The sequence below is a fragment of the Coturnix japonica genome, chromosome 3 (assembly GCF_054131305.1).
Source record: "Coturnix japonica strain WE chromosome 3, WE-NBRP24, whole genome shotgun sequence".
In the NCBI taxonomy this organism is placed as follows: Eukaryota; Metazoa; Chordata; class Aves; order Galliformes; family Phasianidae; genus Coturnix; species Coturnix japonica.
The window spans coordinates 64,537,431-64,562,463 of NC_140665.1; the positions used below are offsets into that span (position 1 = coordinate 64,537,431).

The 25,033-nt window shown below is 39.9% G+C and overlaps 1 protein-coding gene across 2 annotated transcripts in view; it reads left to right on the forward strand.

The window, feature by feature from the left end:
• PDSS2 (decaprenyl diphosphate synthase subunit 2) overlaps window positions 1-25,033 on the forward strand; it is a 110,377-nt gene that overhangs the window by 43,338 nt on the left and 42,006 nt on the right. For both annotated transcript variants that reach the window (XM_015858767.3, XM_085543658.1), the window contains exon 3: window positions 19,796-19,994. In XM_015858767.3, coding sequence (XP_015714253.2) covers window positions 19,796-19,994 — 199 coding nt within the window. The remainder of the gene's footprint in view (window positions 1-19,795; window positions 19,995-25,033) is intronic.

A 25,033-nucleotide genomic window follows, 5' to 3' on the forward strand; every position in this document is an offset into this window, starting at 1 on the left:
TCCCACAGGGGGTAGCCAGGTTAAATCAGTCTGTTGTATCACAAAGAAAAAGAAAGATTTTGTGATGAGGCATGTTCTGCATAACCTTCTTTCCCTATTTGATATCTTGAATCACAGTATGAACAAGGAGTGCAATATCCATAATTAAAATTTAAGGACGCTAAATTTGGAACTGCCAACGTTTTCTTTATCCTATTCTCCCAATTTCTAGATGTCTCAATGACCCAAATGCATAAAAATAGATTAGCTAGCTGCTTAGCTTGCATCTGTTTTAATTGGTACACAATGGAACAAAACCAGTGCCTAGTACTAGAGAGCAATTTTTTTTTTCCCAAAATAATGAGAATTACAATTTGGGTAGTTAAAGGAGCAGAGCTGGTGCAGTGATATGATGCTGCCTGTGGCTGGAACTGCTTCCAGCTTGGCACTTTGTAATTTGCAGATGTGAACTGTCCACATCGAGCTGGGGAGGAACTGCAAGCCATTGTGCACAGGGATATCATAGTAACTGCTGGTTACCTTACGAGTCATGCAGAAGATAAACAGGAAAGTGTTATAAGTGTCTGCTTGGCGTACTTTTCTCTGTACTTCCACCTCCCTGTTAGGCTGCCAGCAACCTAATTTCATTGCTATTGGCTGGGAAAGGAGCCTGACATTACTTCCAGCTCAGCACCAGTACTCCCAAAAGAGGATGCAGAAAAGAAGTGGCAACATAATAAACAGCCCTATTTCACCAGCTGGACAGATTTCCTAAAACTGAAACTTCCTACTGGTCTCTTACCCTTTAGGTAAATATTTCCTTGGCTACAGAACCATGGCAAACACTATGATGAGGAGCAGCGCTCACAACAAGTTATGCAAGCGTTGTCATCTAAGGGTTGATATCATTACCCATACTCAAGCAAAGCATCATCCCTTATTCACTTGAACCTTGTTGGTGTTCTTTCTTTGCTGAAAAGAACACAGAACACACATTTACATATAGACAGAATCTAGCTAATTATAATCTATCATGCTAATAGTATTCGAGAACACCTTAGATGTGATGTTGCAGCCTAGACCCATTTCCAAACTTGCAATTATGTTAGAGATAGATACTGCTCTATGTTGCCTTCTTTCAGAGCAAATCTTGACTGGATATTCATGTAAGCAGCTTGCTGGTCTTCACTGTGAAGGTTTTTAATAGAAGTATCAGGATCATATGGTTTCTGAACACCTATAGCTTTCCGCTTCATAGATTTAACAACTAAATTACAACTGAAGATACCAAGCTGGGCTTGGGCTCTGTCACTATGTACCCAAAGGGTTATCTTCTGCTGTTGGTGTCTGGTACTGGCAGACATAATTGGCTGGGGACTGAGGAATCTCCTTGGCTTTATACTGAGTAACATATTCCTCACATGGCCTCTATATTGCAGCTGAAAGTGTAAGTGATGCCAAAGAACAAACTTATGCCATTTCTTCAGGCATCAATATCCTTGGCTCTACGACAGCAAGTTATTTTCTTCTCTCTTTCATGTTTTCAATCTTTCTTTTTTCCTTCTTCCTTTAGTGCCAGTTTCAGGAGTACCCTCTGGCACTGATACCCACTGATCAGCTCCGCAGATTCCTTTGGACACTTGTCTGAGGTTTTTTGTTATTTTTTTTTATATGTTTTAAGCCTAGTTTGTTTGTGCATTCACAAGGTCTGATCCTGTGGACACTGAGAAAGTAAAAAGATCTTTTCTTATCAAACTCAGCAAGTGTGTGTGTAGAATAGATCACAGAAAGTACCAACGAACTGATAAGTGAAGCACTACGGGTTTCTGGATTAGTGCTTTTAATACTAGGCTCTGCCCATGCTTGTTCTCCTTCAGAATTATGCATCTGGCCTTTAAAAGCTCCAGGAATTCATTTCTCACAAGGCGAACGTGCTTTCTTACATGCTTTCACTGCCTAAACTTTTCTCTGAATCCTTTCTGGTGCTTGAAATAGTGGCAGTGAAACTGGAGTGACAGTCAGCATGAACATGTACTCCTTTTCCTGAGTGTTTCAGCAATGATTTTGGAACCAGCACTGATGCTGCTTCCAACAAAAACCTATAAGGTGGCAGTTAACAGCAGATACTAGTTCTTGTTATGGTGTTGAGTCCTTCACTCACCAGGTTCTTGTAGAAATTCTTACTAAGTGCCCCAGATACCACTTTTTTTTATTTTCTTTTTTTTTTTTGGACACAACTCATGCACACACATTACACAGTCTGCTTTCACATATATTTGTGATGACAAAATGTCTCAAGTCATCTTGTTCTCATCATCTCTAAAGTAACATTGATTTGAAGGTCTCTGGGGATTACCAAGTCTTGACCAGAATGTTCATCCACTGGTTCCTCTTGGTTGCTCTGGAAGTTTCTCCGGTTTCATGAAGTTAGTGCCTCTACTGCTCTGTCCCTTTGCAGTTCCTTGAAGTTTAGTCCCAGCTTTGCTAGATATGAAAACAGAAAAGCTTTCCATACCCAGATTTTCCAGATTAGTGGTATGGTCTGTTTCCAGGCCAATTATGAGAACACAAGTGTAAAGTTCTCATCAGTCTTAGTAACTTCTGATGGGGTATCCCTTGGTGTTAGTAAGGAATCTCGTGTTTCTCATAGGTAACAGTTCACCATCTGCAGCTTTGTTTTTTCTCTAAAACCAGTGCCATGGCAGACGTAACAGGGGATGCTGTGCTTTTTGAAGCAGTCTTTAACAGCTGTGTGCATGAAAAGCATTCAGGCTGCTTCCACAGAACTGAAGCTATGTGAATGATTATATTTTTTTGGACTCCTTTGGACTGCAGAGGTAAATAAGAACTAGTGTAGTCCAAGATATAGTGGTCGTAGGCTTACTGCTGTTTATTTCTGAGAGCTATGTTCTGCACAGATTTACATGGGTGGACATTGGTTTGTTGACTTCTTCCTCTGACCTGAGCTGCTACTGAATTGGGATTTTATGGTTGAGGGAAAACCAAAATGGTAATAGTCCTCTTTGGGTAATTAGCATCATAGCATTTGATGTGTGAGCAAATCTTCTCTGAAGACTGAGGAAAATAAAATGTGTTCCATTTTGAGTGATAAACAGAATAACTGTTATATCTAGATATGCACCTTGGGCTCTGCATTCTCTGGGAGCTTTAATTATAGCCTCTGTCCTGTCCTTCTGAGTGCAACCAAACAGATGACAGTTGTGACTCAGTGGGCTGTCGCATCTCTCAAGTGAAGTAGGTGACTACAGTAGCAAAGGGCTACTTCTGATTTAGGAAAAGGCAACAGGCAATGCCTGTATGTAAATATATAATGACTTTATTGATAGCTCTATACAAAGAAATCAGATGGACTCACATTAAGAGGAAGAAAGTGGAAGTCTGTTACAAAAGCTCTTCATTTATAAGCTATGACAAACATTAGTAAATTTTGGTGAAGACAAGATCAGTTCTATCAGTGTAATTTAGAGCTTTCCTTGATCTATTTGCTACTAGGTTTTGAAGAAGTCTTCTTTCTGCCTTGCACAGGTGAGCTTCTATCTTCATAGCTGAAACAGGGGAGATTTATCTGTGAACAAATTGTTTGAGATTTATTGTAAAAGACAAAACTTAGATGAAATAAAATCAAAGAATCACCATAAAAATGATGACTTCAGTACCTACAAAAATGCAGAGCATAAGAGCATGACTTTTCACCTCCCTTTCAGACTTTTTGCTTCTCTCAGTTTTTCTGAACTATACTGTATATTAACATGGAAGATTGCTTTTCACTGTTTCTTACCTCTGTGTTTGAAAGTAAGTAAATGATGCTTTGTTGTATTTTGAACTTCTTTCTCCTGGAGAGTACATACAGAATTGCAAGAAGGTTTTGTTTTTTTTCATTGCTTCTTGTCTGTCAGTAGTGGAAAACAAGCTTAGATTTACCCTGACCTGGTGCAGTGCAGAAGGAGTGGCCAAAAAAAAGAATTTGGGAGACCTCATATTGTATTGCATCTGCCCCATGAATGGTGTACACTACATAACATGTTTAAAGAAAATAAAAAGCAAGAAATAAGAAAGATGTTGCAAGATCTAAAGTGTATGTAGGGACCCAAAACTCTAAAAAGGTAGGGCTTTTTTTCTTTTGTCTAGTCTAGGTATGCAGACGGAGAGTTTTATTGCAGAATAGCTGTTGCGCTTTAAATTCATACTGTCTTATTGCGTACAAGCCCTGGGTCTCAGCTGCAGATATTGCAGAGATTAATCTTATTAATGGTACTGCTAATTGGTGTTTGACTCCTAATTATAGTAACAATAGACCGTAACAATCAATCCTCACCTTTACTGGGAAACATTCGGACTCTTTATCATAAAAAATATTCCCTTTGGGTCTTAGTTGCTTTATTCCTATCTTCTGCAAGGCTGGCTCCTGGTGAAGGTGCAGTATCCTGAGTGCTGTGTTTTTGAAGCTTAGGTAATTAGCTGGTAGAGAAAATGCATGGTCCTAAAGTATGCAATATCTAAGTATTTAAGGAATGTGAAGCTTTTGACAAAATTACTGCTTTGAAAGATAAAGGAGAAAAGTGTCTCAAAGTATAAGTAGTGATGTCTTTTATAATCTGTAGGAAATGTACAGTTTTGTTTCCCAAACCTTGGTGGCTTTCTCTTAGCTTTTAGTTAGAGGAAATATAAGTGATTATTTTAAATTATTCTGTTTAGTTTTTGCTGTACAGGATGAACCCTGTGAGATTCTTCATCTCATTTGCAAGACGAGTCTCAGGAGATGAAAAGCACATACAACTTGATTACATATTCCTATTGATCATCTTCTACACACAACAATAAGAATCAACTCCAGATACAAATTTAACAATATTACTAATTCATTACAAGCAGTACTTTTCTTCATTAACTTTTTATTGTTTTCAGCATACACAGCATGTGCAAATATAGCAATTTTGTGTTGAATAAGAAAAGGTCCTCTCTGCACAATGCAGGATAAGTCAGAATACACTGCAGTAAAGCTGATCCAAGACTGTGGAGGAATATGGACTTCAAACTTGTTCAAAATAAGTCTGTTTAGCGCCAGATAATGGAGTAATAGTTCATACCCCAATATGAACACTACAAACGATTTTCATATTCACCGTAGAGAGGGCTTACATTGGAGGAAATATAGTGCTGCCTGCTGTATGTCTGGAAAGTCTCTATTTCTGGATCTTCCTCCTTCTACTGCATGTGAAGTGGGTACTGGACTGATGAATTTGTGCAGTGGGTCAGTAGCACCTATGGGAACAAGTTCTGCTTCATCCTAGTGGTACTTCATAATTCTGTTTAATAACTTTGATGCTTTCTTAATGAATAAGTTATGTGAAGAGAAACTTCTGTCATGTGAGTGCAACTCCATGCTGTTATGAAAGCACTGCGAAGATGCCCTAAGATGGCAGCTGCTTGTCACTCACAACTACGAGTGTGATGCCAATATGACCAGTTGTATCACAGCAAAGTTCTGAAGTAACTGTATGTTTATAATTGATGTCCTGCAATCCTAGAATGTCTCTTATGCTTTCCCATATGCTAAAATAACAGCTCTCCTTTTCCCATGCCCAAGCCATTAACATCTCCCTTTTTCTAATTTTACAGTACAATTGCAAAGTTTCAATACTAATTTCCACAGTATTCATAAAATTGGAAAGTTAAATGTTGCAAAAGTTGCAGGTCCAATTTTTTCTTATATGTCTCAATCCGTACACTGATATAATGTAACTGAAGGTACTGCAAAACTTTCCAACTGATGGTGTAGAATTGAGGGGAAGGTACTAAATCTAAAGTATGCACTGGTCTTCACTGTATTTGGCTACGTGTAGGGAGTATGGTGTTTGTTTTGTGGTAAACAGGTTGTTTCAGGACGGAGTTTAAGTACAAGTGAGGCTGATTATTAACAAATGACGCTCTCTCAGAAAAGGCAGCCTTTTCTACTTCATTTCCTTCTACTTGAAATAATGGGTTGTTTTAGAGTCTGGTTACATTACATGTTAAATAAATGAATCTTTCTTTTAATGTTATCTGGTTTTAAACTTGTGGTAGATTTTCATGTAGAGTTTGACAGCTCTGAGATGCTTCTGAATCACAGTATATTGTTGTGGACATTGATTTTCTTTTGTAGGGGAAGAGACATCTAAATGTTCTACCTTTTGACTAGAAATTAACAAATTCTTTAAAATACAAAGTTTATTTGCACTGTAAGTTACTTTATTGAATGGCCGCTAAGGTCAGTATAAACAAGGTATTGTTTTGCTGGACAAAACTTGGTTGCTTGTATTACTTTCCAATATAAAAGTAGATCTATGAGTACATACGGAGAACGGGAACGTAAAGGAAACTCAAGGAAAAAGTTAGAAGTTACCAGTTGCTGTAGTATTGTAGCCCAGGTTGTTTAAGGCTTTAAAAGACTTTTTCTGTCTGGCCATGTTGCCAGAAAAAAGAACAAGAAGTGGGGCAAGAGCAGAGTGTCTAACTAAGTGTGGGTGAATTTTGTGTTTGGTTTTATTTGTGTTTTGTTTTGTTTTTAAAGATGGCAAGAAAGGATTTTAAGTTAAATTCGTGAAGAGAGTGTGAAATAAGGAGGTCCTTAATTCAGAGATTCATTTTTTTCTTTAGTTGGTAATAGATGGGTAGGCAGAAACAACTTGTTTGACTGACTCCCTCTTATGTAGACATTGGCCATGTTTATTTCAGTGCGTTACTTCAATGCATCTTGACATCATCATTTCATAAATCTTCACCTTCACAAGCAAAATGGTTTATATTGGATGTAAAATATATTCAATAAAATAGCAAGGAATGATAGCAAAGATTAATGTGTTGGAAAAGACTCATTAATAAAAAATGAGCCATCTTTGCAAAAACTTAATTGATGAGCCTGAGATGATACTTCAGTAGATCAAAATGGAAAATATTAGTCCTTGTTACGTTGTACCTTCATTATTAGAAGAAGAGGAAAGTTAAATTGTTACTTAATACAAGATTTTTGGAATGTGTGGATTGCAAGACCAGCCAGCTGGAATTTGAAGATAGTTGTTGCATTCTGAGTTTAAGTTGCTTGAAATATGATTGATGACAGTGATTAGTGATTTGAGAAGAGAAATAATGAGTTAAAAAAGGATAGAGATTTCACAACTGTATTTTAATTATGTTATATGAGAAGGTGTTTAGGCAGTCAAAAAGGAAATCAGAAAGGCAGATGATGTTTTTTTCCTAAGGCTTGCAGCAGTTGAAAAGTTCTGATTGGCACTGATGGTATGATTATGGAGCATATTCAGTGCAGTGAGATTCTGGGAGAGCCTGACTGCCAAAACCTGGAAGTTTATTATAGTATTGGCAGTTGGAGTTTTTAATTTTTCTACAGACTGACCAAACTTTGGTAATTTTTTGTGGGAAGAGAAGATGTAGCCAAGGAAATTATGCATCTAGTATTTCCAGAAAAGGAGGAAAACTTGAGTTTCAGATATTGTACAATATTGTACGTAATTACTGTGTTTCATCAAAACTGTGTTCTGTGGAAAGCTTACTTCACAATTGTGGCTGAAATTTCCTTCTGGCTTCTGAAACTATGCACCAAAACCAATATAAAAAGTTTGTGTAATTTCATGTGCTGTTTCAGTCAACTACCTGAGTGTTATCAGGAATGTAGCAGTAGCTGCAACCAATAATAGACCCTGTTTTTTTGGACTCAGAGAGGAATTCTGCAGAAGATTTGCTCTTGGAGGCGTTTCATTAACATGTAACTCTCTCTCCACCAGTACTCATTTGGGGTGAATGTTTTTTGAATTAGTTGATGATTTTTGAATGCCACTTATTAAAATGTGTAGATGGAATTGTTCTGGGATGAAAGGACCAAAGAATGAAAGAATGAGATTTTCAGATTTGTAATGAACTAATATAAACAAGGTAAAAATAGATGGAAATTGTGCCAATGGGATAATGGGACATAGTTTTGTTCATCAAAAGATACATTTTCATAGTCTTACATTAAACTTTCTTTGCATATAATATTACTACTAATAATACTACTACCACTACTAAAACCTTGCAGACGTCAGTAGTACCAAATGCTTGTGCTATACTGATGTGGTCCCAGAAGCAGCCTTACTCCTAAAGGTTTATTGTCATATCTCTACTTGTGATTCCATCAACACATCTGCTCCAACAGGCAAGGTCTCTGAGAAGTCTTCCTGCCTCCCTTTGTCTATCTATCTCACCCTTTGTTCATTGCAGGCAATATGCATCTGCTGCATACTTCTGCTCTGTGAAAAGTGAGAGCATTCCCATAGTAAACAATTTAAATGTATGGTATTAGTGTCCCTGTCCAATAAAATTGGAAAGTTCAGGAATGGAGAGGAGAGCAGGTGTGCAAAGCACAGGTTTAATTCCCAAGTAATAAAAACACAGTTACAAATGTTCAGAGTAGGACGGCTTTCCTTGCTTATATGAGGTATCTGTGATTGTGCAGTGTAAATTCTTGCAGGTTTTTTCCTCTGTGAATTGGATATTTGTTGACATTTCAAAATACACGTTATGATTTTATATAAGCATGATAAAGAAAAATTGTAATTACCTTGTAAACTACATTCTGGTAATTCAGGTGATTTTGGTTTTTTTCCCCAGTGCCTTTTTCTTACACATTTAGACATATGAACCATCCATTCTCTTAACAGGACTGCTCATTTATCAGGTTTTCTTCACTGCATAAAAAAGGTTACCTTCTTTTCTCTTGCATAAAAAGGTTCGATGTATTTCAAGTGTCATTAGTAACAGAGCTTTAATGTCAAGGTTACTGCACCTTAACTTTTAGCTACATTGAATGCAATTATAGACAAACTCTTCAGCAATATTTCAGAGAGACACTTAGAGTGATAAGTCATGATGGCATTTGCTGGTCGTATCTGCATAGCTGACAGTACACAGTAATGGGAATTTCTGTTACGTTGGTTCAAACTGTCCCTTGTACTCATTGCAAATAAAATTTTATTCATGCTTCAAAGTCTTGGGGGACTGAGAAGTAACTAATGTATAGCAAGAGAAAATACAGTCATAAAATTAGAATTGGAGTAGTTCAGTTGGAAGGGACCTTCCTGAGTGCTTCAGGGCTGAACAAAAGTTACGGGATGTTACTGAGGGCATTGTCCAAATATCTCTTGAGAGCTGACAGGCACAGGGTGTCAACCACCTCTCTAGGAAGAGAGCTGTCACTCTATTTCAGTGTCTGATCATCCTCACAGTAAATAAACTTTCCTAATGCCCAATCTGAGCCTCCTCTCATACAGCTTTATGCTGCTCCCACTGTTCCCAAGCATCCACAGCCTCTTCTTACAGGATATGCCTTCCAGTCCTTTTTATCACCTTTTTTGCCCTCCACTAAACACATTTGAGGACCTTAACATCCTGTTAATGTTTTGGAATCCAGGACAGCATACAGCACTCAATATGAGCCTGCCTCACCACTAAAGACAGTGGGAGTATCACTTCCTCTGACTGGCTGGCTGTGTACCCCAAAATGTGGTTTCACTCCTTAGCTGCCAAGGCACGCTGCTGGCTTGTGTTGTTAGTAACCTATTTCTTCCAAATGCAACCTTATTTCCCTTTAATTATAGTGTATTTAAATGTTCTGGCTAAATAAAATAGCAATTTTTAATCTGTGATGTGAAATTTGTTCTGGAATATATGTTGCACGGGATGTAACTGAAGGCTACCTGTGCAGGGTACATCTCCTCCTGTCTTCCCCTCTTTTTTTGGAGTCCTTGTTATAAAACTTGCAACTCTCCCTTCAGTAAGCCAGAAGGAAGGTCCTTATAGTAGCTCATCTTTAAGACTCTCCTTTTGGTTTGATCTTCTTGTATCTGATCAAGTTTAAACATCTTACTTTATCTTCATGTTTTTTCCAAGTTTTGTACAGCTGTTTTAAGGGAGCAGCAGTTCTTTTTCTTCAAGAGTAGCAACAGCATTGATTGTTGAGCAGAGCTCTTCAGCTTCACAAACATCACCCTCTATTCCTCGTTCGGTGGTTTTCATAAAATGCCCATTTCATACTAGAGGTGTGTTTCTGTCATAGGAGTAAAAAATGCAAATAAAGAAATAAATAAAATTCACTGAGGCCAGTGGTGAACCTGCATGTATATCCAATGTATCTGCATAGTGTACATAAACTATTGACTTCTGACAGACAAATTTCATCTGCAGAGTCAATGGGAAAGTTTTGTGTCCAGTGCTGAAATTTGGTTGTTGGCTTCAGTAAGTGGTCTAGAATGATCTCTGCAGAAGTTAACATCCCTTTGGCAATGAAGAAGTGGATTAATTGGCAGGAGAGGAAAAGTCCTCTCTGGAAAGGCTGAGGGTTGGCATACAAAATAGAACATCAGTCCCCTTAGTCCAGAGGATATCAGAAGACAACTCTGGCTTTCGTGCTCGGGTGCTCTGGCTGTCTGAAGAGGTAATCTGTGTGCTGGCATAGGAGCTGGCTGGCAGCAGGCACCAGGTTGGAAGGCAGATGTTGATAAGAACAGGAAGAAAGTTTAAAACCAGTTTTAGATGGATTTTATTTGTTTGTTTGTAAGACCTTGTTAAATAAAGATGTTCTTCAGGAGCACGGACCAAAATGCCCTTCACTTCAATTGTCAGCTGATGCTTTCAGTGCTTAATTCCGCCATCTCTTCCACTGTTTTGTTTTGTTTTTTACTTCTGAATACTCGCTGTTACTTGGAGGCTGGGAAACATCTGCATGTTTTTAATTGATAAGACTCATCCTTTTTAGTACTGGCAAATATTCGCATTGACCTCAATACATCGTTTCACCCACATCCTTCTATAAACTGGACAGGCAGGAAAACATCTCCAGCAGACAATTTTAGCTGTGAATCAGCACATGCAGCTGAATGGAAAGGTGCTTTAAGTCGTACATGGTAAATTTTTTCTCAAAGGTGGCACTCTTGTTATTTCAGGCAGCCATGCTTCTAACCTATGGTAAAAGAGGATGGTAAAATTCTGGATGCTTGAATTTTCTTTGCTGTCAAAGCAACAAATTGAAATGTAGATAGGAATTTTCAAAACTGAAAGTTCAGTTTCACCTTTTTGTTTTATGACTTCTGTCACATGGTGTCACAATTTAACTGTTGTTTCCACTAAGTGTTACTAAGTCATGTGGAGCTTGCTCAGTTAAAATAGTCTGTCTTCATGTCAAGTCTCTGCTTAGAGTGGATTTTACTCTTTTTAGAATCCTGTGTTAGATAATAGCTCAGAGAAGAATGGATTCCAGGGACTTTTGATCCGCCATTACTGTAAAATAAAAATGCAGTTTAATCTTTTTTCCCTCTGACCGTAATGATTTTAACCTTGTGTACTAATTTGAATGGGCTTGCGGGGGCAGAGTCTTAAATGAGACACAAATGAAGGAAAAATTGCTAATGCTGCCACTGTATATCTAATGAGCACTGTGTAATAAACCATAACCTCTTCAACATTTCTGTGGAAAATGGTGTGATTATTTTGGATGGCTGGCCCTTTGTGTATGGCTCATTACCATCTGGCATAATGTGTATTGATATAGCCTGTAATTGTCAACTCTTATTTGACATGCAGCCTTTAATAAATGTGACTTGCATGGCTAGAACCCCCAAATGGTTATATGAAAAATTGTGATTAAAGAAAGTATGTATACTTAAATAAAATACACAACCTTATATGCATAAAATAATTTTGTAGATGGGCTCAGTTTTGCTTTATCTCTTTTTTTTGTTGTTGTTTTTGGGATTTTTTTTGTGGGAGTACAATGCCAAATACATTGTGTTACCAGTGTGAGTGCCTGAATGTGTGAAGATGAATGTGAATTCTGGACAAAGGTTGTTTCCTCTTGCAGAACTTCTTTTTGTTGTTGTTTTGGTCTTTTTTTAAACATTTATTGTCTGCGTACAGTAAGAACTAAGCTCTGTTAGCAGGACAGGTTCCCAGCCTGCTGGTGGCTTTGGATGATCCAATACTGTGAATGCAAGGTAACTCTACTAAATAAAGTAGTCCTGGTTTTGCTGTCCGCTAAATAAGGTGGCTGAAATGCATTCAAAAATCCCAATCCTCAAAATATCTGTGCGTCCTTAAAAGAAAATAGGCTACTCACCAATAGTAAATTTTTAAATACAGGGACCATTGCTAAGTGGTGCCAAATCTCAGTTGTTGTTTGTTTGTTTTCTGAAGTCTTCCTCCCTTGGCGTTATGGTTCAGAAGTATGTGAATAACTGAGATATCATTTTGATAGATTAGCTTGCAATACAAAACATAGGATTTCCCCAGCTTTAATCAGCTCCAATCCTTATACTTCAGGGAGATTTCATGAAGCATCATCTTCAGTTTTGCCAGTGCTGGAGAGTCCTTCATTACTCTTTGTAATAGATTTTGGAAAGTACTTTCACCTTATTCTTTTCTGAATTTGCTTAGTGTCAAGCTACTGGGTTGTGTTTTATCTTTGCCTGATAATCTCAGTGGAAACTGGGGACGCAAACTCCCTCCCACCGCAAGGGCAGAGCAAGTCTGAGACTGCCTCAGGAAACTGAATACACACAAGTCTATGGGGCTGGATGATGGGCATCCTAGGGTCCAAAAGAAGCCACTCTGCATCATATTTGAAAAGTAGTGACTGCCAGGTGAAGTCCCGTATGACTGGAAAAAGGGGAACATCACTCCCACTACCGTTTATAAGAAAGAGAGGAAAGAGGATCCAGGCAACTACAGACCGATGAGCCTCACCCCTGTGCCTGAGAAGATCATGGAACAGATCCTCCTGGAAGACATGTTAAGGCAATGATGGATGAACAGGTGATCCAAAGCAGCCAGCATGGCTTCACCAAGGGAAGATCATGCCTGACTAGTCTGGTGGTTTTCTGTGATGGAATGACAGCACATAAGCTACCCTTCAAATCCATCTCTCTCCAATTTAGAGATAAGGGTGTGGTGGGGGATCATGGTAAAGGCCTTGAAGAACTCCAGGTACGTGACATTGGTTACCTTCTCTTTGTCAACCAATGCTGTCATTCCATCACAGATCATGGACCATAGTTTTAAACTAAAGGAGGGAAGATTTAGATTAGAAATCGGGGAAGTTTTTTTTACTGAAGATGATGAGGTACTGGAATAGATTACTTGTAGAGGTTATGGATGCCCCACAGCATGGGGATCAAGGCCAGGCTGAACGAGGCCCTGGGCAGCCTGATCTAATACTTTCATCTAGTGGTTGGCAACCCTGCCCACAGCAGAGGTTGGAACTTGATGGTCTTTGAGTTCCCTTCCAATCCAAGCCATTCTATGATTCTACAATCCTATGATAATCCAGGTATTTTCTTCTCTGAAATTTGTTTCAAAAGTGTAGGTAGGTTCATTTCCTTTAAATAGTCGTGAGCAGATTAGTCTACAGATTCAATACCAGCCTTCTCTTTATGTTAAATGATGGAGTTTCTCACTGGAATATGTGTTTTATGTTACTCTGACTGTTAGTGGAACTCTTCCCCAAAATCTTTTTCTGGCTTTCCCAAATTGCTCCTCAGTGAAGTGCAGTTTCCCAATAATTATTTGACTAGTATCAGAAACCAAGAGTTGGCAGAAATGTGTTTTTGACTTGAGAAAAACATATTGAACCATCTTGGCTTACTTTGTACCGAGGTCAGTTCCTTCTCCTAGCTGTTTATCTACTATGTCATTCCTTTCCTGTTATCTCCTCTCCAGAGTGCAGTTTCTCTGGACCTACTGACTATAAAATTGTAACTACTGCTGTTTATGAGCATTATTATTCACTGCTGGTCTAGAGGATATTTGTACCTGGCTGTGTCAATGTAACACTTAGAAATATAACAGACTTCCTAAAATCCTGTGCCTTTCTGTTATGTTTCTGCCCAACCCAACCTAATGGAACAACGCAGTTCTTGAAGTTCTTTTGACTTTCAGGGGGTTTTAGTATATCATTTTTAAATTGCCTTTGCTTAGTTTCATGCACGTCTTCACATCTTCTTGTTCCTTTTGTCAATTTCCTTCCTTGCCTGGTTTCTCTGATTTGCATTTGTTGCATCCATTTTTTAGTTTGCTTCAGACAGGGAGGAAGGGAATTATAGCTGGTTTGGCTTTGTCTAGGCAACAGTTCTTTGGCTTTCTGTTTTGCTTTTAATCAGCTTAGTCTTCCTGACTAGGGAATTGTGGCCTTTTGGTTATATAGCAAAATATTCTTGAACGGTATCCAAAACCTGTTTGTGTTTTACTGTTTAATTTATCTATTGGTTTCAGCTTGTTTTATCTTTGAAAATAACACCTATTTACAATATTAAATGCATCTAAATATTACATACCATATTTATAAGCAATGCTCATATACTGCTTTGGCTATAATTATATTGTTTTTATATAAGAAATGCGTTTAGGTCATACCCATTTGTACCTAAATTATTTGTTATGATAGGAACTCTGTGTAGCAAATTAAGGTTTTAACAGAGAATTCAAGGTGAATCTAACATTTCTTGAGATAGGAAATTTCCTTTCAGAAATACAAGATATTAACAATACATCATATTGCCAATAGAAATTACTGAGTATCAGTAAGAAAAATCTTATGTAATATATTTACTAAAGGAGGGAAGTAGCTCTTTAAGGAAGTAAATATTTTAGCTCTTGGTATGACTCGATCCTTGCACTTTATATGGTCTGCATGGCTCTTGATGTTATCTGCAACAGACAGCAACTAGAATTTCAACTTGTCTTTTATTTACTAGATGTTTAAGGCTTGATTATTGCCTAGTAAAAAAACAATACTGCTTCTGACAGCTGTGATTCATTTTGGAAACATCAGTCTTCCCACACTGATTTTAAAATGAGGACCATACTATGTGATTCCTGTATGAAGAACGGGAACAGAATGCTGTCCATGCACAATGTTAGGGGAAACAGTTGTACTAAATTCAAGTCCACATCAAGTAAACTTAAAAATCAGAAAACATGTTCAAATTCTACAATAGGATGAGGGAAGAGCTTACTAAAGTAAATTGGAGGGGGGTGGGAGGGAGAATGAAACAGAATTTCAGTCGTGGGGGAAATACAGAAAAAAAATGTAAGCTCTTTACAAGAGTAAAAGTAAATGTGTGGGCAAGTATGGGTAGAAGTTTTACTTCAAAATTTCTTGTGATGCCAGGAGGGGAAAAAGAAGAGCGAGGGAAGGTAGGAAGCAACTCTGAAAATAAATGGATGGACAGGAGTGCGATTAACAACGTACTTAATAAACTTCGTAGAACCAATGTATTTGAACTTAATTTATCCCTCAGATGGAAGATGACATCTGCAATAACCTAGAGACCAAGGCAGGAGGAATCACAGAAGTCTTAGTCTTTGACCTTGCTAAAGAATTAACAGTGGGTAGATACTTTCTGCAGGTAACAGGACATGAGTCATGGCCATGCCAGAGTATTTGGTGTTGTGCTTAAGTCTACTGTTTCATCCTGAAGCCTTTTCCTGCTTGTGAAACCACAGCACCTACCATATGTGTTGGCTAATTTAACCAATGTTAAATAATGTTAATAATGTTACATAATTTAAGAATGTTTTTATTAAGTGTGGTGTTGGTTTTGACCGATGAGTGGGGGAAAAAGAACTGTAAAATTCTTTCCCCCCCCTTTTTAATGTGTGAATAAGTGTACTGTGTTGATGCAGCATCATGACCACAGCAAACAGAATCACTTTAATTTAGCTTGTGCAATGTTTTGTCCTTATAAATGTTTTATTCTTTCTCTTCACTGATCACAAATATTGCATCAGATATAATGTTCTGTGATACACATATACATTGGCAGTGTTAATATTATCATTTTAATTCTTTCTTAAATGCTTTTTCAGTTTTTCAGTTCCTTAGTTATACATAGATTATTATGTATATGTTATGATATTACTATGTATTTTATGTATCATTATTTATGTAACAAAACATACTAAACAGACAAAATATTCAAATCTTGGGTGTACAGTGTTAGTAACCTTTTAATAAAGGGTTCCATGATGACAGTTCTTAAAGAATTTTTAATCTCTCTTCTGCATTGTCTTCCTTCTAAACAGTTGTGTTCATTGCTGAGAACTACAGAATGTGGGTTTTAGTAGCTAGTATTATTCTTTGTTTATTTGGTCCATTTATGTGAAATATTATCCCTAATATTAACATAATTTTAAGCTATTAAGTGGCTCTTTGTGTAACCTATCCTTCTCTGAGAGGGGCAGTATATTTCTGACAGTTAGCTCATAAGGAAAGGTAAACTGACTCATGCTTTACAGCTGTTACTGAGAGCTTGAGTTTCCATCACAAATACTGCAGAGTATTCAACTTGAAATAATTCTTTGTTCGCAGCAGATCAATTGAGCTGTTTAATGTTTCTATTGTATATGCTTTGCAAAATGCTATTTTCTCTTTAGAGGAGGACTTGAAATCAGGGACTGAAGTTGCTGATAAGAACTTCTGAAGAAATCACACCCAGTAACATTTCATAGCTGCAAGCATTTTGTGGTAGCACAGACAACAATTGGGGTATTCAGGAAGGAGCGCTGCAAAATTCATTTTTAAACATATTTTTATTTACACCAAATTTTTTTGCAATATTTTGCCAGTCAACCTTGCCATTTTGTACAGTTTTGTGTAGGTTTCATCATTTGTGTTGAAGCTTTCATGGGATGCTCCTCTTTGTAATAATAGTGTTTGCCTTATTTTTCTCCATGGGTCTGGTGCCTACCTGTGTGTGGTGCCATACAGAAGCTGTCTTCCTTCCCTGGGCACACCCTGTTGCACCTCCTGGGTCAGTTTATAGAGCAGATCTAAAAGATTTGTTGAAGTATGCTCAGCAGTTTATCAAAGTTCACCAAAACATACTTGAGTGCCAAAGGTCTGTGTTGAATTTACTGGGGCAAGTGAGCAGTGGGTATCCCTGCTGAAGTAGGGGTTGGGTGAGATGGGCCCAGAGGTCCCACCAGCCTCAGCCATCCTGTGATTCTCTTAGTTGAGATGGAGGGAAGGGGCTGCTTTTCACACCTAACTCTGCTTAGGTAATGCAGGTAACAGTGGAACTTGTGCCTGTTTGACTGTGACCCATCAGAACTTCTTGTTAAGGCCCCCCATGTTCTGTCAAGCCTCTGTACCATCCTTTCTGGAATGACATCACTACACGTGGGTCATTTTCTGGAAAGGGAGAAAGAGGAGATGGAGTGACTTGCAGAGCTTGACATAATAATCTCTTGCAATGCGAAGCCTAGAATTTGGGTCTCTGGGGCAGTTGGTGGTGGTTTGCAGTGTGTACTTGCTTTAGTGCTAAAGGCCGTGGAAGATGAATGGAAGTATATTGGCATTTGGTGAAAAAACGCTTCTGCTTCTGTTTTAACAACACACAAACTTTGCATGTTGTTGTCCAGCATTTCTTCCAACATTACCTTTTTGTAAGTAGGGACTATGTGCTTTCAAATACAAATCTATTGAATCACTGAATAGTACTTCAGATTGAGAAAGCTGTGTATAGTATTGCTTTGGGCATTCAATAGCAAGTTCATAACGATGTTGTGTGTTGATATGTTTTAGTTTGTTTTTTGTGTGTATGTGCTTGTTTGTTGGGTGCTGTACTTTACAAAGTCATGTCAAGAACTCCTTTGTATTCGTAGCAGCACCATGGAGTCCATTGTAGTGCCTCAGTATTGTGGGTGTTATCACAGAAAGATGTTAGGAAAGGCATTGCCTGGGATTTCTACAGTGGCTTTGTTTCTTCTATCTTTATCTGACTCAAGAGAGAGGGTAGCAGAGCACTGTGTAAGATCAGGATTAAATGCAGATTATCTGCATAATATGGTTCTCTTGTTAGCACAAATAATACAAGTATCGTTACGAGAACAAATGGATTATAAAAAAATGAAAACATCTAGATCCTGTGTATTTGGAAAGCGAGACACTGATGTATTTGTGTAACCTTTTCATGAAGAGCAATGCTGAAGTCAAAGAGGAGATTTTGATTTCCTTCATTAAAAGCTTATTAAAGGAAGAAATGGGACAGTCACTGCTTTGCTTCAATGGCTGGAGGTCGCAGAGGCGGGCCCAGACTCCTCAGGATATTAATGTCTGCTTTCAGCTGGGGGAAATGAACCATCACTGGAGCTGGCGACAGCGCCGTGCTCGTCACCAGGGATCCCCATATGTCCCAGGATCTGTGCAGCCTGAGGTGGCAGGGCTGTCTGCGGGCAGCGGGCCCTCATTGCTATTCATGCCAGGTAGCTCGGCTCAGTCTGCCCAGAGCAAGGCTGTTTCATGTTGATCAGCTGTCCATCTGATAAACCGAATTGATAGGGACATTTCCTCCAAGGGCTGCTGTGACAGTGACAGCAGGAGCGTTGGGATGTCTTGTTAGTCTTTTCCTCCAAGCTGGCAATCCTGTTAACCCTTTGTTAGAGACAAGCCAGCAGTGATTACAGTACTGCTCTGTGGATGAAGGCTGTAGGAGTTTCTGCTATCAACCTACAATTTTCCTGTCTAAAGGGAGAATGGCCAGCTGTTTTGTTTTCATATTGTCTTCACATGAAGCAAAAATGGTGAATTTTAGAACAACTTAGCTCTCTGTGTGACAAAACACATTGGGGACCACAGCTTCCCCTTTCCCCACTTACCCACCCTGCTGCGCTGCAGCAGCCCATGTGGGTTTGCTGGCTCCTTGCTCTGCTGGCCTGAAGCAGGTGCTGCTGGGGCTCATTGTGTCTGCAGTCATTGGAGGCAGGAGGTTAGTTACATTCAGGTTGTTCAGGTGGGTGCAACACATCTGCACCAGCCAGAGGAAAGATATTGATTTACTCAGCTGAACCAGAACCTAACCTGTATATGCATACATGAGGTATATGGATATATGAACGTGTGCTGTTCTGTTCCCTCCCCTCATCTCTGCCTGCTGTCAGCTCATCACCTGCTGTGGGTGGGAGTGAGAGAGGAACCGATCTAGGTCCCCTGGAGCAATCACTAGGGTACAGCACCAAATTAGGCTGAGGAGTGGAAAGAGAACTGGTTACCTGACTCTTCTGCTGCCTTTTACAAAAAAGAAATGTGAAAATAGAGGGCAACTTTCAACTCAAGAAAGTGAAAATATTGTGTTTGGTGTGGGGGTTCTCACAAGGATGAAGCTCCAGAATTCAGAGGGTAGCACACACTGAGCTGGAATGAGAAACAATTTGTGAAGCTACCCAAATCTGACCTGTTCCTGTGCCAGACAGGCATCTCTGTGTCTTCTGACTAGTGAAATGTCACTAGTCCACCATATGAAATGTTTGGCTTTCTCTCCCACTCCCCTTGAACTGCAAATTATCCTGTTATTATTTTAGCTCTAATTTGAGCAGTCATTTAACTGTAGTTTTCTTACAGTGTTCACATTACCTTGCTTATCCTTTGTTCATTCCCATTGGCACTTTATGTTTGGCAATTTCTTCATGCTGTTGTCCCTCCAGCTTCTGAAGATGAAACTAAAAGGAGGATGCAGTGAGAACCATATTGATTGCTTTATTTTTCTGGAGAATTCAAACAAAGGGCAGTGTTCCTCCAAACAACCAGTGGTATCAGCAGTTTAACTGGAAATGCTTGGTGGTGTGATGTGATTCTTCTCTATGTTTAATGCATCCAAGTTGTTGCATCTGGAAATAAAATGACTGCTTAGCATACAGCATGGCCTTTGTTTTTTCCCTGAAAGTCTTTATTTTATTCATAGCTTCAAAAGTAATTGTACTTTTTCTTTGCTTTCAGTCAAAGAAGTCTTGCAGAGATTACGGAACTGATCCACACTGCCTTTCTGGTGCATCGTGGCATAGTGAATATTGGTGAGCTCAAGTCCTGTGATGGCCCGCTGAAGGATATGCAATTTGGGAATAAAATGGCGGTTCTGAGTGGAGATTTTCTTCTAGCAAATGCTTGCACAAGTCTTGCTCAGTTACAGAATACCAAGGTAAATATATATATATCTATAATTATTTTACTGCCAAAGCAAGTTAGCATTGGTAAATCTAAAAGAGAAGTCCATTATAAAATCAGCTTAGTTATGGTGTGTTGCTTATTGTCACGGTTTGAACTAAAAATCCACCTGCGTCCGTGACAGGGGGCCGTAGGCCCCGGAGGGGCCCTAGGCCGAAAGGAAAAAGTTAATTAGGAAAAGAAAACAGCGGCAACGATCTAAGGAGGCACACTTATTTACTAAATACTATATCGAAATACAGGATAACACAATATAATACAATATAATTGAAATTGAGCTAACGAATCAAGCAAAATAGGAGAGAGAATGAGTCCCGTAACCGAGAGGCCTACTGTAAATCTAGGCGAACGGCTGAAGGCTCCCACACACTCCCCTGAACGCCAGAACTCGAAAGAACGTCAGTCTGTTCTGCGACAGAGTTAATATAGAGTCCAGGTCCCGTGACCTATCGTGTTGTTCCCTGGGAGATGTAGTCTTCTTCTGATAAGTTGCAGATTCAGTAAAATTATTCATGCTTTATATGATGTTATGATGTGGAATACTGATAGCAAAATTACAAAATTATTAAACCATGACATTCCACCCCTTATTCTACATCATTACATTATATTTATACATACATACACACTCATATGTATAATTGTGAATAATAAGCAACCTTATTTTTTCTCAACAATCTATATTTATTCCATACAAATCCCTAAGTTGAGAACAAAACTCTATAACCTAATTTACTATTTATTAATTTTGAGAAAATGGCAAAACTGCCAGAAAAAGGAAAACATGTCAGCGGTAGAGGGGAAAGGCAGCGCTAGTAGGGCGTCCCCCACATCAAGGTGCACTCATCCTTTCCCAGCCACCACAGCAGATTTCCTTTTGACTTATACTTCTTTCCATGTGTGCTCTACACATGCATGGCCAGTGCAGGATATAGAGTCCAGATGGAAAACTTGCTTACAGAATGCCTAATTAAGGTATATAGAGAAAAAGTGTTTCCTTAACATTAATCCACTCTATCTTAAGTCCTATACCTAATTGAACTATTCTGTACCTAATTGAAATATTTTCTGAGACTCTACCTATATATTTACAGGAAAATCATTGGCTGCACTCCCCCAACATCAAATTCCCTTGTGGTACACATTGAACATTCCCATTTTTGTCCATCACCCACCATGTGCACCCAGGTCCCTGGGCAAAGACAGTACCCCGGAGAGGTTTGCCCTTTCCAGACGCTGGAAGGACCCAAACTGTTTTTCCCAACACACTCTTTATGTGTACTACAGGAACCTTATCTCCCTCCACGGTACGTAGGGAGCTGGATTGGTTAGGACCATTACGATTACTAGATCCTCGAGTGTTGACCAACCAGGTGGCTTCTGCTAAATGGTTCTCCCAATTTTTATACGTTCCGCCACCCATTGCTTTCAACATAGTTTTCAATAACCCATTGAATCGTTCAATCTTACCAGAAGCTGGTGCATGATAGGGAATATGGTAAATCCACTCAATGCCATGATTTTTGGCCCAAGTGGTTACAAGGGAATTTTTAAAATGGGTCCCATTATCTGATTCAATTCTTTCCGGAGTGCCATGCCGCCACAGGATTTGCTTTTCCAACCCTAATATGGTGTTTCGGGCGGTAGCATGGGGTACTGCGTATGTTTCGAGCCACCCAGTGGTTGCCTCCACCATGGTGAGTACATAACGCTTACCATTGCGAGATCGTGGCAAGGTGATATAATCAACCTGCCATGCCTCTCCATATTTATACTTTTGCCATCGCCCTTCCCCCCAAATAGGTTTCATCCTCTTGGCTTGTTTAATTATGGCGCATGTTTCACAATCATGAATAACTTGAGCAATAGCGTCCATAGTTAAGTCCACCCCTCGGTCTCTGGCCCACTTATATGTTGCATCCCTTCCTTGATGACCTGAAGTCTCATGGGCCCACCGAGCTAGGAATAATTCACCCTTGTTCTGCCAGTCCAAGTCTATTTGAGCCACCTCAATTTTGGCAGCTCGATCAACCTGATGGTTATTTTTATGTTCTTCAGTAGCCTTACTTTTAGGCACATGAGCATCTACATGGCGCACCTTTACAACAATGTTCCTTATTCGGGCAGCAATGTCTTTCCACAGTTCAGCAGCCCAAACAGGTTTACCCTTTCGTTGCCAATTATCATTTTCCCACTGTTGCAACCACCCCCATAAGGCATTTGCCACCATCCATGAATCAGTATAAAGATGAAGCATTGGCCACCTCTCCCGTTCAGCCACATCTAAAGCCAGCTGAACAGCCTTTACCTCTGCAAATTGACTTGATTCTCCTTTACCTTCAGTGGCCTCTGCAACTTGTCGTGTGGGGCTCCATACAGCAGCTTTCCATCTGCGATGCTTCCCTACAATACGACATGATCCGTCTGTGAATAGGGCAAATTTCTTTTCGTTTTCTGGTAGCTCATTGTATGGTGGTGCCTCTTTAGCACGTGATACCTCTTCTGTAGGTGGTTTTTCAATTTTTTTACTCTCAGGCCAGTCCATGATCACTTCTAGAATTCCAGGACGGCTGAGTTTTCCCATTCGAGCTCGTTGAGTAATTAATGAAATCCACTTACTCCAAGTGGCATCAGTAGCATGATGGGTGGAGGGAACCTGTCCTTTAAACATCCAGTTTATTACTGGCAAGCGAGGTGCTAGAAGAAGCTGAACCTCTGTCCCAACTACTTCAGAAGCAGCCCGAACCCCCTCATACACGGCTAAGATCTCCTTCTCAGTTGGAGTGTAGCGCTCCTCAGACCCTTTATATGCTCGACTCCAAAATCCTAGGGGTCGGCCTCGGGTCTCTCCTGAGGCTCTTTGCCACAAACTCCAGGTGGGACCTTTCTCTCCAGCAGCAGTGTAGAGGATGTTCTTCACATCCTGTCCCGTCCGTACTGGCCCCAAGGCCACGGCACGGGCTATTTCTTGTTTTATCTGCTCAAAAGCCTGCTGCTGCTCAGGACCCCATGAGAAATTATTCTTCTTCCGTGTTACCTGATAGAGAGGGCTCACTATGTGGCTGTAGTTTGGGACATGCATTCTCCAAAAGCCCACTACTCCCAGAAAAGATTGGGTCTCTGTTTTATTTGTGGGCGGAGACATAGCAGTGATTTTGTCAATCACATCTGCTGGGATGTGACGACGTCCATCTTGCCATTTTATGCCTAAGAACTGGATTTCCTGGGCAGGCCCCTTCACCTTGCTGCGCTTAATGGCAAAACCAGCTTTCAAAAGAATTTGGATTATCTGTTTCCCTTTCTTGGAAACCTCTGCTGCTGTATGGCCCCACACCACAATGTCATCAATATACTGCAAGTGCTCAGGAGCATTACCCTGTTCCAAAACAGCTTGGATCAATCCATGGCAAATTGTTGGGCTGTGCTTCCACCCCTGGGGTAAACGGTTCCAGGTATACTGAATACCTCTCCAGGTAAAAGCAAACTGTGGCCTACATTTTGCAGCCAATGGGACGGAAAAGAAGGCATTAGCAATATCAATGGTGGCATACCACCTAGCTTCTTTTGACTCCAATTCATACTGGAGTTCTAGCATGTCTGGTACAGCAGCACTTAATGGAGGTGTGACTTCATTCAGGCCACGGTAATCTACCGTCAGCCTCCATTCCCCACTGGTTTTACGCACTGGCCATATGGGGCTGTTAAAAGGCGAGTGCGTTTTGCTAATCACTCCCTGATTTTCTAATTGGCGAATTAGCTTTTGAATGGGGAGCAATGAGTCCCTATTGGTGCGGTACTGCCGTCTGTGAACCACTTTGGTGGCAATTGGTACCTCTTGGTCTTTTACCTGGAGCAACCCCACAGCAGAAGGATCATCTGACAGACCAGGTAAAGTTGACAGCTGCTTAACACCATTTGTGTTTACAGCAGCTATCCCAAAGGCCCATCGATACCCCTTGGGATCCTTGAAATATCCCATCCTAAGGTAATCGATTCCCAGTATACATGGAGCCTCTGGACCAGTCACAATAGGGTGCATTCGCCAGTTTTTACCAGTGAGGCTTATTTCGGCCTCCAACATAGTCAATTCTTGGGAACCCCCAGTCACTCCATGGATATAAATTGGTTGTGTCCCTTGGTGACTTGAGGGCATTAGGGTGCATTGTGCACCAGTGTCCACCAAGGCTTTATATTTCTGTGGTTGAGATGTGCCAGGCCACTTAATCCACACAGTCCAGTATACTCTGTTGTCCCTTTCCCCCCCCTGGCTGGGGGCAGGGCCCCTCTATTGTTTACCTCGTTGACTTGCAGCAACTGGAACTCTCCCCCGTTTGGAAGAGTTCACCTTGGTGGTTGTTTTGGATTGTAATTCTTTCACTCGTGCCTGAAGTGCAGAAGTGGATGAGTTATACCACTTCTTTATATCCTCCCCATGATTACTCAAGAAATACAACAAAGCAAGACGTATGGTCTTATCATTGTCGTTTGCTTGAATACGAGGACGTCTCTTTTTTATGGTTGAGATTTTCGATGATACAGGTCGAGAGGAACTCATGTTGTTTAGCTCTCTCAATAGGTGATCGTGGAAATCCTGGTTTCCATCATCTGGTACCACCGTGGATTCATCTACATCAGGCACATTAGCCAATTTGTCAATAATATCACTTTGTGTTTCCTCCACTTTGTCTAACCTTTCCACTATTTTTTTTCCCATTTGGACAATGGCTGAAGTATAAAGCTTAACTTCTGTAGCGCTTATAAATAATTCAAGCTCCTGAAGTCTGCTAATTAGCTCATTTACAAGGGGCTTTCTTTCCCCTTTGCCATATACCAATGCAAGTGCACTGGCATGCTTTTCTGGAGCTGCCTTTGTAAAGTCACGCCACATTTGTCGTGGAACGTGGACTGCTTCAGGATCATGTAATTGGTTTGGATTGTTACGATTGAACTGGGGGCTGTAGAGCATTTCCACCAGAGCCCTTTCTCTCAAAAATTGGATACCTTTCTCCATAT